This window comes from Quercus suber, unplaced genomic scaffold (assembly GCF_002906115.3).
Source record: "Quercus suber isolate HL8 unplaced genomic scaffold, Cork oak 2.0 scaffold_99, whole genome shotgun sequence".
Classification (NCBI taxonomy): domain Eukaryota; kingdom Viridiplantae; phylum Streptophyta; class Magnoliopsida; order Fagales; family Fagaceae; genus Quercus; species Quercus suber.
The window spans coordinates 821,110-839,605 of NW_027069564.1; the positions used below are offsets into that span (position 1 = coordinate 821,110).

General features: G+C 32.7%; 1 protein-coding gene across 1 annotated transcript; it reads right to left on the minus strand.

The window, feature by feature from the left end:
* Window positions 1–2,168: 2,168 nt before the first annotated feature.
* Window positions 2,169–17,044, minus strand: LOC112006043 (G-type lectin S-receptor-like serine/threonine-protein kinase At1g11330). The gene is made up of 8 exons (XM_024038348.2): window positions 16,846–17,044; window positions 15,055–15,245; window positions 14,732–14,964; window positions 14,387–14,620; window positions 14,082–14,232; window positions 13,758–13,991; window positions 3,087–3,221; window positions 2,169–2,564 (listed from the first exon to the last, which is right to left on the minus strand). The coding sequence occupies exons 1-8, from the start codon at window positions 17,042–17,044 to the stop codon at window positions 2,169–2,171; spliced, it is 1,773 nt and encodes a 590-aa protein (XP_023894116.2).
* Between the last annotated feature and the right edge of the window lie 1,452 nt (window positions 17,045–18,496).

Consider the following 18,496-nt stretch of genomic DNA (forward strand, 5'->3'; position numbering starts at 1 on the left):
CAGAAATAATAGATTGCATACAAGTAAAGAAACATGTAAAGAAAGAAAAGAAACAACACATATAGAGGTAGGTGAAAAAGACATACATCACCATATATATATGAAAGATAAGCATAATGTATGTAAAAATGGTCACAAGACTAGTGTACAAGAAGAAGGAGGTAAGCACTCCCCCTAACAAGATGAAACACCACTCCCCCTTACAGAGGCATGTATTTCTCCCTCTAACATGTAGAATCTTAAAAAGAAACCACATATTCTTCACAATTTCTCCCCCTTTTTGTCATGATTGATAAAAGGTATAAAAAACTATAAAGCTTCACCCGAGAAACAAAAAGATGATCAAGGATGATCTAGGGGGTACAAAGAAATCCATATAAATGCATGAATGTAATGAAACAAGATGCTATGGATGACAAGATGATAGAAATATGCAAAACATGTGAAAAACAAATCTCTTAACAAAAAAAAATGTTAAGCACATTGATCCCAAAACACACACACACACACACTAAACAAGTCTAACTAATTTTATATTTCAAAAAAAAGTCAAAACAGTTTAGTGAGCATACATTAACACATGTAAACCTTGTGATGGCCAAATCACATTGTACTTGCACATGAATCAAGAGTAGCAAAGAATATTGCGTGTTGTGTGTGAAAAATATCGCAAGATTGCATAAGTGTATACATGTTATGACGATTTGAGATTTGAGAAAATCACTTTAACTCACACACAATCATAACTGTTTCATGGGGACTATCACCTTCGAGGTACATCCTATAACTCTCACATCTCCTAGAATACACGCTTGCAATCATATTTAAAAGAATTTTTTTTTTATCTTTTTGCTTTTTGCTTTTTATTTTCTTTGCATATTTTTTCTTTTATTTAACATATCATGCATGAGCATATAAGAGAAAGAAAAGAAATGCCCAATGATAATTGACATTCCAATTTTGCTATGCTGAAGCACATAAATGTCATTGACATCACACTTTTGCTATGCCAAAGCATACAAATATTTTTCATAATTGGAGGGCAACAGTGGTGAGATGGTTATTTATACCTTTCTCTTAGGATTTTCTAGTCCTTTTTGTCAAAAAGAGTGATATGAGTGTTAAGTATAAGAGATAACTTAATCTTACTCATCACAAGCAAGAGCCGCAAGCTCACTTGCTTAGTTGCACATCTAAGCTACAAAAGATACAAAGTTTAGAAAACTTTGTTTCAATGGCCATCCAAGGTACACAATTACCAATGTACACAAAACACATATTGTTTTTGTATTTTTCTAATTCTTCCCTTTTTATTTTTATTTTGAAAATAAAACAAAATAAAAACTAAACAACCAAACAAAAACAGACAGGTAACATGAAAGCAGAAAGAAAGATGCATATACATGAAGGCATGATAGAAAGATGCAGATGCATGCAAGTATGATTTCAAAAACAAATAATAAATCAAGCAAAGAGAATCCTACTCTAGGTAGAAAGAATTAAAGTAGAGGATAAACAGAAAAGATAATTAAGTCTTAGGCTCCTTTTTCACCCAAACAGCACGAGTCTTTGGCTGTGAAGATGAAAAGGCACATGTCCTAGTATGTCTACTAAAGGACATAGAAAAATTAAGATTCTCCTGAAATTGAGTTAAAAAGTTCAAGACTTTAAATAACTCTCCAAACAAAGGTGTAGGTCCTTGAGAGCAAACCTGTGACCATTTGGACAATTACTTTTGAGGATACAACTTAAAGTAATTAGGATGAATGTGTCCAGAAACACCACAATGGTGACAAACATTAGGTCTAACAAAGGATTTAAAATTAAACAAATCAATTTGGGATTTCATACCTTTATTACCTTTCTCATATTGTGACACAAAGACAGCCTTTGATCTAGAAGCTGTGGAAGGGGAGGGGCCAGAGGAAACAGCATATCCTAAGCCAGTCTTATCAAAACTAGGCTTTTAAGCACTCAAGACCTCATCAAGCTTTCCACTAGACATCCTTTCTATTTGAGTTCTAGCTTGACTAAGCTCTACCTCAAGATTCTTGACCTTTTCTTCTAATGAGGTGTTCTCCATAATAAGAGTCTCAACTAATTTTGTAGTCTCATCTAGTTTGACTAATAGATCAGCTTTTTCAGTTTTTACCTCATTAAGCTCTTTTCTACAAAGAAGAGAAGTTTTTTTTAGATTTTATGAATTCAGTGCATAGCTTATCATAGGCTTCCTGAATGATCATCTTCTTGGGTATTTCATCATCAGAAGAATCCTCATTGTCACTAGCACTCTCCACAATCACCTTACCGGTTATGGCAGCAAAGGCTATAACATGACGACATTCATCCATATACTCATTAGAAGAGTCATTCTCAGTATCACTCCAAGTAGCAACCAACCCTTTATCTTTCGACTCGTTGGTCTTTTCCTTCATGAGGTAGTTTGGACACTCTATTCTCATATGACCAAAACCTTTGCACTCATGGTATTGGATAAAAGGTTTCTCATTCTTGCCCTTCCTAAAGGATTTAGATTTCCTAGGAGGTTTGCCCTTATCTTTTTTCTTAAATTGAAGAAGTTTGATAATTTCATCAGTTATGAAGGTTGGATCCTCATCTTCATCTTCATCTTCATCTTCAGAGTCCTCAATCTCTTCCTTTATACCCATAAGAGCCAAGTTTATACTATTTCCACTTTTTCCCATTAAACCTAATTCTATCTCATAGGTTTGAAGGTTCCCTACAAGCTCAGTCAAAGGAATTTGATCAATGTTCATTGCTTCTTCAATGACAATGATCTTGGCACGGAATCTTTCAGGTAAGGACCTAAGGATTTTCCTAACAATTTTGGATTCCACAATAGATTCTCCAAGATTGAAAGTAAAATTCACAATATCCTTGAGTTTAGCATAGAACTCATCAAATGTCTCGTCCTTCTCCATCCTTATTTCTTCAAAGCTACTAGTGAGTCTTTGAAGTTTCACAGTCTTTACTACCTTAGTACCTTCATAGGTGGTCTCAAGAATGGTCCATGCTTCCTTGGAAACTTCTGTGGATGATATTTTCTTGAATTCTTCATTGGTCACCCTGCAAAATAAAGCATTCAAGGCCCTATTGTTGAAATTTGCTGCTATGATTGTTGCATCATCCCAATCCACCGGTGCTTCCTTTGACTTAATCCAACCAACTTCAACAGCTTGCCATACCTGTTCACCTAAAGCCTGCAAAACGACTTTTATACGAACTTTCCAGTACGCATAATTAGTTCCATCAAAAGAGATTGTCCACGATCCATGACAACAAGGGTCAAGGATCACACTCAAGAAATTAATCCAATCAGAGTGAACCCCCTCTGATACCACTTGTTGGAAAATTTAGACTCCGGTTGATAGAATTAACAAGTTTTAGACCCAAGTTGTTAATTAGATTTATTATGAATAAAACTTGTTAAAACAAACAAACATCAATATCATGTCAATAATGAATGCAGTAGAAAAGTAAGTAAGACAAGATATGATGTCTCAGGAAAACCAATGAAACAAACTAGTTTTAAGTAAAAGAACCTAGGGGGAAACCTTCCCAAAAAGCAATCCACTATAGTAAAGAGAAGTTTTAGATCTAGTACAAAACCTTTGTCCCTATACTCTACAATCCCCATAGATTAACTCACAGCAGAAACCTTCTATCGCTTTAGAACCTCTGAACTCTTCAATATATGAACACCACCTTTTGATGCATGAATCCCAGAATGTGACTGACAAATTGCACAGATCCCAGTACGTGACTTAATCACTAACTAGAAAAAAATTGTTGGCTATAAAGTTCTTCACTTCATCAACAATGAAGATCAAGAAGCACTTGGTTACAAAACTCTAAGGTGTAAAGACGAAATAGCTTCTTTCAGAGAGAATAAGGCATCAGTCATCTTTTGCATATGTTCTCCTTTTTATTCTCTTATGTGACGGCCTCTAAAATAAGCCTTATAAAGATCTAGGGTTGTGAGAAAAGAAACCCTACACATACATGTCAAAATGGGCCGAAAATTAGAAATCTGAATTCCCGTAACCTCGACAGATAACAAGTGTCGAGCAGGTGTCGAGCTTTAAACTTCGATAGATACAGCTCTCGAGGAGGTGTCGAGCAGGTGTTAAGGGAATGAAGCTTTCTTGATCGATCGACTAGCTATTGAGATTGCAATAAGGATTAGCTAAAGAACTCGATAGATAGCCTAGCTGTCAGGAGGTGTCGAGCAGCTGTCGAGATATCTATTCGCAAGTGTCGAGCTATCTGTCCAGCTTTATTGAATAGCTTTTCTTCACTCATTTCTTGGTCCAATCTTCATGACTTTAATACTAGACTTGAACAACATGTTTTTTCAAGTATTAAACACATCCTAGATCTACTCAAATACAAGCAAAGTGCGTTTTGTCAAAAGATTAGCCAATTACACAAAATGTGTCCTTAACGATGTTTGTTTGCATTTTCATAATGGCATTATTGCTCATTCTATTACTAATTTGGAGACATTTAGGTTCCGTTTAGGATCTGTTTATTTTGCTGAAACTGAAAACTTTTTACTGAAAGTACTATAAATAAAGGTAAAAGTTAGTTGAAATAGTACAGTAAGACCCATGAAAAGTACCAAAAAGTACAGTGGAGCCTATTACTCTATTTGTTTTAGCAATGATGTTTTCTAGAACATGAGTTATTTTCCAATAAGCATTTTTTTTTATAACTATCTCATTTTCTAATGTTTGGTGGCAACTTTAAATGGGTTGAAAAACAACTTCCTAACTTACTTTATTTAGCTTGCTCTGAGATAAAGTTGTTTCCCAAAAAATATTAATGGAAAACAATCTTTAAAAATAAATCATACATTTTATGTTGACCAAATATAGTTTTTCTTTGGCTTATCTTTTTTTACACTTCCAAAAATGGAAAACACGAAAAACTATCTTTACATAAGGGTTTCCATTGAAAAAAAAAAAACAGAGTGTGTGAATCAGTGGCGAAGCCAGAATTTTAATTCAGAAGGGGCAAAATTAAAAGATATTATTTAAAGTGAAATTGATCTAAAAAATATTAATTGATAATAATAATAATAACAAAATAAATAAACAATTGTAAGAAAATAAATATATTTCATATCATTAAAAAAATTTTAAAAAATATTCAAATCATACTACAAAATTTACAACAAAATTTTTACAAACTAATGTGGTAAAAATGTTATTAGTGTTACTTAAACAATATATAATGAATAAATGTTTGAAATTATTTTTTGTAATTGGTGACATATCAATTTGTAAGATATAAGTAGTAAAATATGTAGTATCTCTAGTATCAATCGACAATAAAATATTGTAAAGAGTATCATTAATAGTGAAAATTGTGAAAAAAATAATAGAAAAGAAAAAAGAAATTGTAAAACAGGTGTCAAATTTTGGACAAGATAAAAGCTGCCTACAAGGACAGTAAAATAGGTGACAAGGTGGAAGATTTGATGTTTGAGAAAACTTTTTTTTGCTTTCTTTTTTCTTTTGTTAGAGCCACTTTGTTTCAACCAAGGGGGAGTCCCTTTTTTTGTTTTTTCTCTATGCGTGGAACTACTTAAAAATTAAGGTTACATGTACATGAAAATTTTAGTAGTCAGGGGGGGCAGGTGCCCCCCCCTCGCCCCCCTCTACCTCTGCCCCTAGTATGAATAGTAGCAAAAACAAGCTGAATACTAAAATAAGTTGGCAAAAATAATCTTTACCAAATGGATACTTAGAATTTTTGGATGTTGCGGCTCAATGTACACATCACTTGTGTTACACTTAATGGACAGATTTATAGTGAAAAATGGACATGAGAGAAAATATGAAATTGAAATCATACACAAAGGGCCAAAATTTTTGAAACATAAAGGTGCAAAATGAAAACAAACCCAAAGTTTAAGTGCTAAAAGTTTACTTTAGTCTACTAATTTATTGTAATGTATTAATGGGGTAAATTAGAAAATGCATTGATTATCTATAGATGTTGCACTACATATTTATGTGGTTATTTTTATCAAATTATGTAAGAATAATTTTTATCAAAATTAAAAGAAAATAATGATTTAAAATATAACATTTTTCCATATATATATTTGGGAAACAATTGAGACAAAATCATCAAAAAGGTAAATGCAAATTTAATAACGCATGCAATTAAAGATATAAAAAAAATTGTGTACTTAAATTATTAAATATTTATAACTTTACTAAAATAATATGGTAATGTTTTATTTAAAGTAATATATATATATATAATTAATTTTTATTTGTCATTCTTACTCAAATTGAGTTGCTTTAACTACAATTGAAATAAGGTATAGAAAAAAATAATAATTACACACAAAGATATAAAAGATAATTACAAACTTAAATTAGTAAAAATAGTTAAATATTTATAAATTCACTCAAAAAATTGGTTCATATTCTTAATATCCTCTCTTTTTAATGACATGTTATATAAATTATCCAAATATTCTAACACATTATCAGTACTATACATAAATATATAATATAATCTCTTCACACAGGGCATTAATAGAGGGAATGACGCTAATACTCTAATTTAAAAACTTGAAACACGTGCCCTCAAAAAAACTTGAAACACGTGAAGGGCAAATCCGTCACATGGGACTGCACCAAATATTCCTTTTCTTACAACGTTTTTAAAGCTTGAAACACGCAAAGCTCTGAAAGCAGGTCGGTGATAACAATTTTAGACTTTTCCGGAAAACTCTTTAGTTTTTTATTTTAAAAAGGCTATTGGATAACAATTTAATGATTGACCCCAAATACAGAGTTTAGTCAGTCTACTTTTTATTCTTGCATAGAATAACCTAGCCACGTTTGGATAGAGCTGAAATCAGCTGTGTTGTGCTTTTTTTTTTTTAATAGATTTTGTACTGTTTATAAAACTCATAAGTATTTTATTCAACCAAAAAATATTTTAAAATTAGTTTTACGGTATTATTTACATATTTAAAAATTATTTTATTATAATATTTTTAATTTTTAATTTTTAGCAATAACTAGTTTCTCAAGCTAATGTGGAAACTGTATTAGAAAATCCGAAGATAAATGAGGGCCCCGGCTTCTATAAATATATACAAAGCTTTTCTCTCATGGCTCTCTTTACATTGTTTTCCATCCCAGCGTTTGGGTAAGAAAGTTGGCTGGCTGGTAAAATCCAGACAAATTTTCTTAACTTTTGTTACCGCCGTCTATACAATTTTTGACGTATAGAGCATCAACATTTAGGATCTAGATCCTCTGAATTTATTTTTCAGGTATTTTACTTAAATCTTGATCATTCTTTAATAATTTAATGGCCCAAATTTTGTCATGTCAGTATTCTACTAATAATACTTTTAAAATAATATAATAATGTGGCAAATAAAACAATTAAAATTATTATTAGTAGAATGTTGACATGACAAAATTTAGATCATTAAATCATAAAAGAATTATTAGAATTTAAGGAAATATCACACACCTTTGGTGTGATGGTCATTTTATAAGTATAAGTGTCTGTAGGATGTGGGGTATAAGGGTTGGGGTTTAAGGGTCGGAGTTCAAATGTTCAAGAGAGAGCTTCACACATATATTCACTTAGATTATTGGTAGAGTGCTCTGGAAAATCTAGAGAATTTGAATCCCAACATTTGTGGTGTCAAAAATTTAGTAATTTAGCACCACAAAGACTTACTTTATCTATTTTATCATCCAATTTTACAAAATATCCAATATGAGTAGTTTTATTTTAGTATTCAACACAATAAAATAATATAAAAGATACAATAAAATAATATATCTGCTATAATAAATAACACCCACAGCCACCACCACAGTGCTGTCTTAATAAAATAATTATTGGCAATGGGAAATAAGAAAGGAAGAGGAAAAAAAAAATATTTGAGCTACAGTGGTGTCTTAATAAGAAAGGAAGAGAAAAAAAAAATTAGTGGTGTGAGAAGAGAGGAGCTTGCAATTAGAAATAAGAAAGGAAGAAAAAAAAGAAAAAGAATCATTTAAATAATCTGAGCTATATTTTTTATTTTTTATTTTTTATTTATTTTTATTTTTATTTTTATTTTTTTTACATTAGTGCTATGGTGTATAGGCAAATATAGTTGTGTGCTATAGCTCAGCAGCAAAAAATTATGCCTTTAGCTCCATTGATGTACTTGGCTTTTGCTATATTTTGATGGCAAATTTAGCATTTTAGCAAAATGCCTCCACCAATATTAATGCTCTAATGATGAAGTAAATCATGTCACTTAAGATTTTAACATCAATAAAAGAGGAGAGTAATCCTAGGATTACAAATTATTCTACATTTTTTTTTTTTGCCACAATTTTGACGTAATAGACTATAAATGGTTAACCATTACTTTCACATAAACTGATTATTTTTTCTTCATTAATTACACTCTGTCACGTCATAGTTATGACAAAAAGTTATAAATTTTTTTTGGCCTCTAATGTAGCTGCTTGTAGCACTTAAGTTTTTTTAATATTATGCAGTAATATTCCCAATAAAAAAAAAAGTTATAAAATTTTTTTTGGTCTTGAACATCTTCTAAAACACGATGACACGAAATCTTCATGACAATTAATAACTTTTTGCATCATCCTTTTCGCTAATTGATGCCGAAAACTTATTGAGCATCATCAATTAGGTTGGCTCATATTGTATTGAATCCTCATTATAAAATAAATTAAAATCTAGAGATTCAGTGGAGGAGAGACAGAGAGGGCACGTACTACTTGTGTTACCACACAATCTGAAACATATTTAGGGATTTGCTACGTAATTATTATAATCAAAAGTTTAAGTAAGAGGCATAAATGTGGTCGGTAAGATTCTCGCGCTATATCTTGTTCAGGGCGTTGTTTTTGGTTACAGCAAGCACTTTTGGGGTATTTGTTTTATCGGCTTTGGAGCATCTACATTAGTGGATACAAAAATTTTGTAAATTTTGCAAAAAAATATTTATTTTTTCTATTTTACACTCTCATTTTTACAAAACACCCATATTAATTTGTCTATTATACACATTTATTCTAATAAAATATTCATCTTCACCTACTATCAACGATCAATCCACACCCACCATTAACCCACTAGCCACCATTATCAACCCTCCATCATCAAGCATCAGCATCAGCAACCATCATCAAGCACCGTCACCCCAAAATCCACTGATCAAACAAAGAATTAAAAAGATCAAAACCCCAAAACCCACTGATCAAACAGAATATCCCAAAACTGATTAAACAAAAAATTAAAAAGGATCGAAACCCCAAAACCGACTGATCAAACAAAGCTTTAGCAGTGATCGGTGGTGGCACGGCGAGAGCTTCAGCAAGTGAGCTTCAGAGATCGCATTGATGAGTGAGCTTTGGCGGCGATCGCGGCAGCACAACTAGAGCAAAGGTGGCATAGCTTGCTTCCTCGGCCGCTTGCTTCTTCGTTCATCAATGGCGGCTTGCTTCGGAGATCATCAGTGGTGGCTTGCTTCGGATATCAGTGAGTGAGAGTGAGGGACTAGAGATAAAAATAGAGAGAGGTGAGAGTGAGAAGCACGGAGAGAAAAAGAGAGAGTGAGGTGAAGGAGAGAGAAAAAATAGTAAAATATTAAATGCAAGAGCTACAATAACTGTGCATATATGTATGATTACTGTAGCATTTGTGCATTTATGCACAACTTTACACCCACTGATGTGGGTGTTTTTTTTATCAAACTGTGTAAAATGAGCTACTTTTTCTATTTTGCAAGATTTTGCAACCACTGATGTGGCTGCTCTTAGGCTTCTCACTTTGCTTTACTAACACCATGGGCTTTCATACTGTGTGATGTCTAAGCTTAAACACTTAATTTTGTACTACTTATAACTTAATCCTTTGTTCTCCAGCAACAATAGTTCAAACAAAATATATCTCATTCAAATACATACATACATATATATATATATATATATATCCTTTGTTCTCCGGCAACAATAGTTCAAACAAAATATATCTCATTCAAATACATATATATATATATATATATATAATTATATATTCAGTAATCAAATATATTTGTGATAATTCTTTATTTTTTACTTTAAATCAATGTAACTAAAAGAATTAAATAAAATTGTAACAATTATAAACAAAATTCAGTAGTTAAAATACAGGAGTATAAGCAAAATAAAACCAATTAGGATAAGGTTACTTATCTCAACTAGCTCACCACAAAAGTACTTCTCTTTAACACTTTTTCTAAAATTCTTAGATATCACCTAAACAATTTTAAAGCATCATTTACACAATAACCAAATAATTCAAGAAAAATTTATAACGGTACACGGCCAAAAGAGAGACTACTAAAAATATCCAATAACTATTCACTGTTATCTCACACCAAAATTACATCCAATCATAATATTTTTCTTTATATATATATATATATATTTTTTTTTTTTTCCTGTCACAACTAAAGACCTAGAGATAAGACCATAACTCCTATTACTATGTAGGCACGTGGGCCATCTTCAAGTACTTTTGTTCCTTTGATTCTTTTCTTTCTTTTTCTTTTTCCTTTTTATTGATAATTATAACCTGACTTCATTGACTTTCCTATTCACTTCTGTGGGCTAGATATTTTGCTGAAAACTAAAATTTTATTGTTAAAAATACAATAACAAACTATTTTTTAAATGACAAAACATTGTTCACACTGTGTCGTGGGTTTGCATCTTTCTTCATTTGTTTGCAACAGTTACGTGGGTCTCACACTTAAAATGTGTGAACATGGCCTAACGCTGCAAAATGTGTTATCTAAACGCATGCTAAGTATGGGTTTAGATTGCGTCTGGCATCTGGCGTTTAAATAGTGGGTCCCATATACTATTCACAAAACTCACAAGTACAGAATTCAACAAAATTTTCATTAAAATTGGGTCCTGCAGTATTATTCACACATTTAAAAATTATTTTACTATAGTATTTTCAGTTTTTAGTAATAAGCGGTATCTAACCAGATCGAAAGAAGTTGAGCGCTGCCTTATTTTAATTTATTTTTATTTTTTAACACATGACTTTACGTTAGACCTCAAAGCATGCCTAGACTACTAGGCTTCTGTATTCCCCCAATACCACTTCGGGTTCAGTTATATATCCTAAGAAGTCACATTAGGCACTATTTATCAAAGAAAAACCGTGCAGAAACCTAACCATTAAAGCGTCCTTGATAGTTTAAATTTTGTAAGTTTATTTTACTATTTAACTTATTTTTATTACTATTTTTAGACATTATTGCACTTTTTGATACTATTCATGAGTTTTACTGTACTATTTTAGCTAACTTTTACCTTTATCTATAATATTTTTAGCAAAAAAATTTCAATTTCAACAAAATAAACAGGTTCTAAACAGACCTTAAGCCTAAAAGTTTGCGGCCTCTATCTATGCTTAACGTAACAAAACTATAGAAAAAGATTAAATCATTGAACTCAAAAAAAATCTATAGGTACATCGTCCAGTTTACCAAAAAATAAATCTAACTTTTCTTAATTTGTATCATTAAACTCTAGAATATTTAAATAGTTTAACTACTGTCCAAAATACCCACACAAACAAATACTCTAATTTCTAATAAAACTTAGATTTGACAAGAAAGAGATTCTTAAACTTTTACCTCAATTATGTAGTTAAACCTTCTCTATTTGAATATTTTGGATAGTCTCGTCTTTCAAAATATCTATCATCATACGCTGACTTAAATTAACTTATATATAGCTAAGATTTCAACCTTATTTTCTACAAACCCCCTTAGTAAAATTAATTATAAAATTGACCTCATAAACAAATTTACTTAAATGCCCCTCCTTTTAATCTCTCTCTCTCTCTCTCTCTCTCGGGTATTACAAACCTCTTAGTTTGCTTTTCTTGGATTCTCTTTGGAGTTAATTAATTTTTAATCAACGAAAGTGTTGAAGGGGGAGGTCCAATACACTGAAGATAAATGGGATTCCTAGTAGGCCTAAGAGGTTTTGCACCAAGGTAAAATTTTATTTTATTTTATTTTTTACATGTTTTGGTCATAGATGAAGGATTTTTCACGGAGATAGGATTTCATTTCGGAAATTAAGAGAATTTCAGGGTTACACAGATGATCCAAATAGAAATATATATATATATATATATAAAGACAATTGTCCAGGAATGCAATATACTCTATCTTTACCCTAGCGTTAAGTTTACTCTAGGATTGAATAGAAGAGGAGAAGCAGAAGGGAAAATTCGTCATTTTAAGACTGCACCGAATATTGTGAGCCCAACAACAATTACAGAGGGCATGTGTTCGCATCTGGGGCAGGTTGGCCGTATCTATTAAAACTTGAAACAGTGGATGATAAAATAAAAATAATACTTTTCTTGGAAAAATATACCTCTTTATTTTAGCAAGGCTTTTGGATGACAATTTCGTGATTGACCCCAAAGACACGGTCAAATTTTTTGTCTATTTTCATGTGGAATTATGACTAAGATAACATAACATGAACTCCTTCGTGGAAAAGTACTATAGGAAAATACGAAGATAAATCAGGGCCTGAGCTTCTATATAATAATGATTATTACAATAAGAAGGACATAAGAACAAAAATTAATTGAAGATTTTATAATGTTCTAGTTGTTCCCACACACACACACACACACACATATATATATATATATTGCAGGTTCTTTTTTACCCAAGGAGCGCACAACAAAGATAATCTCGGCAATAGAATAGATTACCTAAAACTGTACTTCTTCCAAATTAATTCTACCCTTTCGTTACAAGAATCAGCAGATCTCCAAAGGTGAATTTATTTCCTCCTGACAAACATACAAGATAATTAACGAAAGAAAATTGTACCATTTATCAAGCATCCATATCTAAAATGGACAAGCTGTTCACCGTATAAACTTCCGCTCTTTATTATTATTATTTTTTATACAATATAGAAATTTTACTTTAGCATAATTTAAGTGTATATGTGTATGAAGTTCATTCTTGGAGACTTGAGGGACTATAGAGGGACCCTACACTCCACAAGCACTCATACTTATGAAGAGACTATCGCGTTAAGAGTGTGCAGTGGTGGTTCTTTATTATTAATGTTTGCTACAATTGTTTTCCCTGTAATAGAAATCTTTAGATTCGTACTTTGATTAAGGAGTATGTTTTTGGCTTTTAAATCTCTATGGATTACTTTCAACCTTGAATATTTATGGACATGTATCAATCCTTGAGCAATTCCTTAAACAATGTTAAAACATTTCTTCCAATCTTGTAGCTTGCTTCTATTTGAATCTGGCCAATATAAAAATTTATGTATAAACAATAATCTACTTTGTATAAAGTAATCTAGATTAATATATAAATATTTTGGAGAAAAAAAAATTAAAAACAAAAAAATAAATATTGAGTGTCAACGTAAAAGCATAACAAGATATGAGTGTCAACTCATTCTTAAACTCAATTAATTCTTCTCCTGAATTTCTTGATAGTCACTTTTTGGCTATTTCTCAACCAGTTGACTGTTACTCATCATCTCACGGTTACTCCACACCTAATACACATGCAACATAACAAAAGAAAATCATACTCTCTATCGTGGATCCATATCAAAAATGGATATTTCATATGCTGTATGAACTTCAAATTCTTTCTTAGGAATAGTTACCCCAACTGGTTTCCTTCCATTAGAAAAGGCTGGTTTTTTAGGCAAAGGCAATTGTGTACTTTCATTTGTCAACATAGATGGCATATCTGACATGGTAGGGCGATCAACAGCACCTTCTTCCATGCATAAGAGGCTAACATGAATGCATCTTAGCACTTGATTTGCAACAAATGAAGCACTCATTGTTGGATCAACTAGGTCTAGTCCTTTATCTTCTTTCCACAAGTCCCATGCCTAAAAATAAAGGTAATAATTATTTAAAATGTTGGATACACAGAACTATGAAAATGTAGATGATCCAAATTTTATATTTATATTAAGTACATATCTAACTAGATTGAGCACAAGATCAGACTGATTGAAGCTGTTGTTTCTTCTACCACTCATGATTTCAAACATCAAGACACCAAAGCTATAGACATCAGATTTTATAGAGAACACACCCTCCGTAGCATACTTAGGAGACATGTAACCACTACACCAAAACAAGAAACAAATATTTGCATTTCACATATGAATGAATGAGCTTATAAGAGCAGAAATGTTTAATTAGCAGCCAAATAAATGCAAGTATAGGGCTGCCTTGTTAACTTTTCTTTTTCCCCATGAAAGATGTGTGGTTAACTTACTATGTCCCAACAATTCTATTAGTATTCGCTTCTAGTTCATTTTGTTTGAAAATTCTTGCCATGCCAAAATCAGAGATCTTCGGATTCATACTTTCATCAAGGAGTATGTTGCTAGCTTTTAAATCTCTATGAATTACTTTTAACCTTGAATACATATGGAGATAGATCAATCCTTGAGCGATTCCCTCGATTATGTTGAAACGTTTATTCCAATCTAGTAACTTGCTTCTATATGAATCTGTTCAATATAAAAAGATATAAATGGTCAATAATATACTTTGTATAAAGTACAACAAATAATTATATATATTCATTGTGGAAAAAATAAAGTCTTCAAAAAAAATAAATAAATAAATGCTTTTCAAACCAAATAAGAGGTAGTCCATGCTTTTATTGGGCATGTATTCATAGATTAACATCCTTTCTTCTCCAAAAATGCAACAACCGAGAAGCTTAACAAGATTAGTGTGTTGGAGTTTAGATATGAGTATCAACTCACTCTTAAACTCAATTATTCCTTGCCCTGAATTTTTTGATAGTCTCTTTACAGCTATTTCTTGACCTGTTGGTAGTTTTTCCTATTGTGATGATCAAATAAGGTATAAGCCAATGTTAGATATAAGTTAGTTTAAACATCTCTCTTTATAGTTTTTTTTTTTAGAGATTACCCTGTAAACAGGTCCAAATCCCCCCTCTCCAAGCTTGCTTTCTAATGGGAAATTGTTTGTGGCAGTCGTTATACATTCGTAACTAAATACGCTTACATCATATGCTTTCTTTCTATTATTTGGAATTCCATTTTCTCCCATAGATATCTCTGAACTAAACAATTGTTTGTCATCATTTGTGTCATTATTGCCTGTATAAATTTGCATAAATTCATAACTTCCATATCGGTAACAAATAATCAAGAAATAATCCAACGAGTACAATCTATATGTGAACCATCTACCTTGAAGTACAATTATTCTCCTTCTGTGTAGATAACACAATATACAGAAAAAAATTACAAGCAGAGCAATGGCGCCAATGGCAATGGCAATCCATAGCCACTTAGTTTTTCCTGCATTTAGTCGTAGGTATATAGGCATCAATAATTATTTGAACCCCCCCCCCCCTCTCTCTCTCCTCTTGTGATCTTGAAAATTATACATTACTAGTTTATAACCTTATGTACATGTACAAATACAATTAAAAACAATCGCAGTTGACACGTACACACACACATATGTAATATATTTGTCTGTCTCTACCTAGTTAGCAACGGACCGTTCATATTCATAGTTGTTAGGACATATATGTTTCACATGTTAGGAACATAAGTCACTATTTTATGTAATTGGCTAATTCTTTGACAAAATGCACTTTACTTGTAATTAGGTAGATCTAGGATGTGTTTGATGCCTCAAGAAACCTTGTTTCAAGTTCAAGTGTTAAAGTCATGCAAGTTTGTTCAAAAATCAAGTGTGAGAAGTGTTGTTCATTAAAACTCGACAGCTAGTATCTATCGAGACTTAGAGTTGTCTGAATCTCGTGGCTTGACAATAGCTCAACAGATAGGGTGTCTATCGAGGTTTATGAAACTCAGATTTTTGAGTTTATTTTTCATCCAATCTGTGATTATATGTTTGGGTTTTCTTTTCTCACAACCCTAGACATATATAAGGATTATTTTAAAGGCCGTTGAAAGAGACATAAGTTGCAAAAGTGTTGAGCAAAGTTTTATTCAAGCAAATTGTGGTCGAAGACATAATTTGCCGTAGTTCATGTTTCTTGTGAAGAAGTTGCTATGTTTGTACACCGTAGGGTTTTGTGACCAAGGAGTTTTGTGATCTTCATTGTGTGATGAACTAAAGAACTTTACAGCCAACAACCTTCTCTAGTTGGTAATTAAAGATGCGTATTGGGATCCACGCAATTGGTTAGTCACGTACTGGGAGCCGTGCATCAAAAGGAGAGATTGTCACTACAGAACAAGTCCAATTGGGTATTGGGATAAGGGTTCACCTGTAGGTTAGTATAAGGTACTGGGATTCTTTTACTTGTAACCGCTTGTTGTGATAATAGTGGATTCTTGAGAGTGGGGACCTTAAAATCACTCGGTGTAGTTTTTACCATGTAGGTTTTCCCCATTCATAAACAAATCACCGTGTCAATTTATTTTCTGCTGCATACTTATTTTAATTGGTAATTTGTTTGTACTACCATGCTCATTGCATGTAATTAAACCTAATTAATTCACTTGGTTAATTAATTGGTTAATTCATCACAAGGGGTCAATACGTTTTTGGCCTATCAAGTGATATCAGAGTATAGGCACACTCTGATTAGGGTTAATCTTTGTTGTGTGATCCATTAACCCCTGTTTGTCATGGATAAAGGACAGTCTCTTATTATACCTCCTTTATTTGATGGCACTAACTATGTATACTGGAAAGTACGCATGAGAGCTTTCTTACAGTCTCTAGATGAGAAAGTGTGGTAAATTGTGGAGATAGGATGGACAAAGCCGAAGGAAGCACCGGCCGATTGGGATGATGCTAAGATTAAGGTAGCAAATTTCAACAGTAGAGCATTGAATGCCTTATTTAGTGCCGTCATAAATGATGAGTTCAAGAAAATATCCTTCACTGAAACTGCAAAGGAAGCATGGACCATCCTCCAGACAACCTATAAAGGAACCAAGGCTGTCAAGGACTAGAAGCTTCAGAGGTTCACTACCAGCTTTGAAGATATCAAGATGGAGGAGAATGAGTCATTCGATGAATTCTATGCCAAGCTTAAGGACATAGTAAACTCAGCTTTCAATCTTAGGGAAACCATCCTTGAACCCAAGATTGTGAGAAAGGTGCTTAGATCTCTACCTAAGAGATTCCATGCCAAGATCACCATGATCGAGGAATCAAAGGACATTGACAAGATTCCCTTGATAGAGCTAGTTGGTAATCTACAGACCTATGAGTTAGGCTTAACTAAGATTCGTAAGTCGGGTAAGGGAAGGAGCATGGCCTTGAAAGCCAAGAGCAGTGACACTGATGAGTCTTCAGACGAGAAAGATTCTAATGAAGTCCTATATTACAAGGCAATTTAAGAAGTTCATGAAGAATGCAAATGGGAAGGGCTTCGACAAGGACCACAGGCAATCTAGCTCCTCACAGTTCAAGAACCAAGACAAAGGGAAGAAGGATGCTAGGGATGGTAGTCAATACATTGTTCCCTCAAGACCAAAATGCTTTAGGTGTCATGGCTTTGGACACATGAAATAGGAGTGCCCCACATATCTCAAGACCATTGGGAAAAGTAAGGCACTTATTACTACATTAAGCGACACCGAGCCTAAGGATGATTCCGACCAATGAGGATGACAGAATCCTAAATGCCTTCACTACCACTATCAATCCTACTGAGGGAATTGTTGAAGATGTGTATGAAGAAGATGAATTGGTGGAATCCAAGTTTGAGAAGATAGATGAACAAGATAACATCCACACTACCTATGCAAAGTTATTCAAAGTCTTAGAAAATCATGAGAAGTTATATAGGTTGACCACCAATAAGCTTAGTGATGTGGAGCTAGAGCGAGAAGAAATCTCTACAAAGTTTGATGAAGCCAATCAGACTATTGGAGCACTAAGGTTTGAGAATAACTTCTTGGCTGAGAAGATCAAGAAGCTTAAGGCAGAACTATTCCAATCAGAGCTCAGCTGGAAAGGACTTTAAGCACTAAGCTCGATGAGATGCTCAGTCTTCAGAAATCTGCTTTCGATCGAACCGGTTTAGGGTACGATTTCTTTTCTCTTAGTATTGCTTCTACTAGTATTACTATTTTTGTTCCTTCTGCTAATAATATTGAAACTGAGAACAATGAAGTTAGAAATGAATTAGCTAGTGAGAACATAGATAAGGGTAAATCTATCTTAGGAGCACCCCCTAAACTTGCTTAGAATGAGACTAAAAGCCCTAGGGCTAAGAATGCTAACTCTTAAAAGCTTAAATAGAAGAAACAACATCTCTATCATCACTATGGAGCAGCTGGTCATACTTGACCTAATTGCTATAAGTAATTAGCCACACAACAGAGCAACAGCATGATCACATCAGGAAACTAAA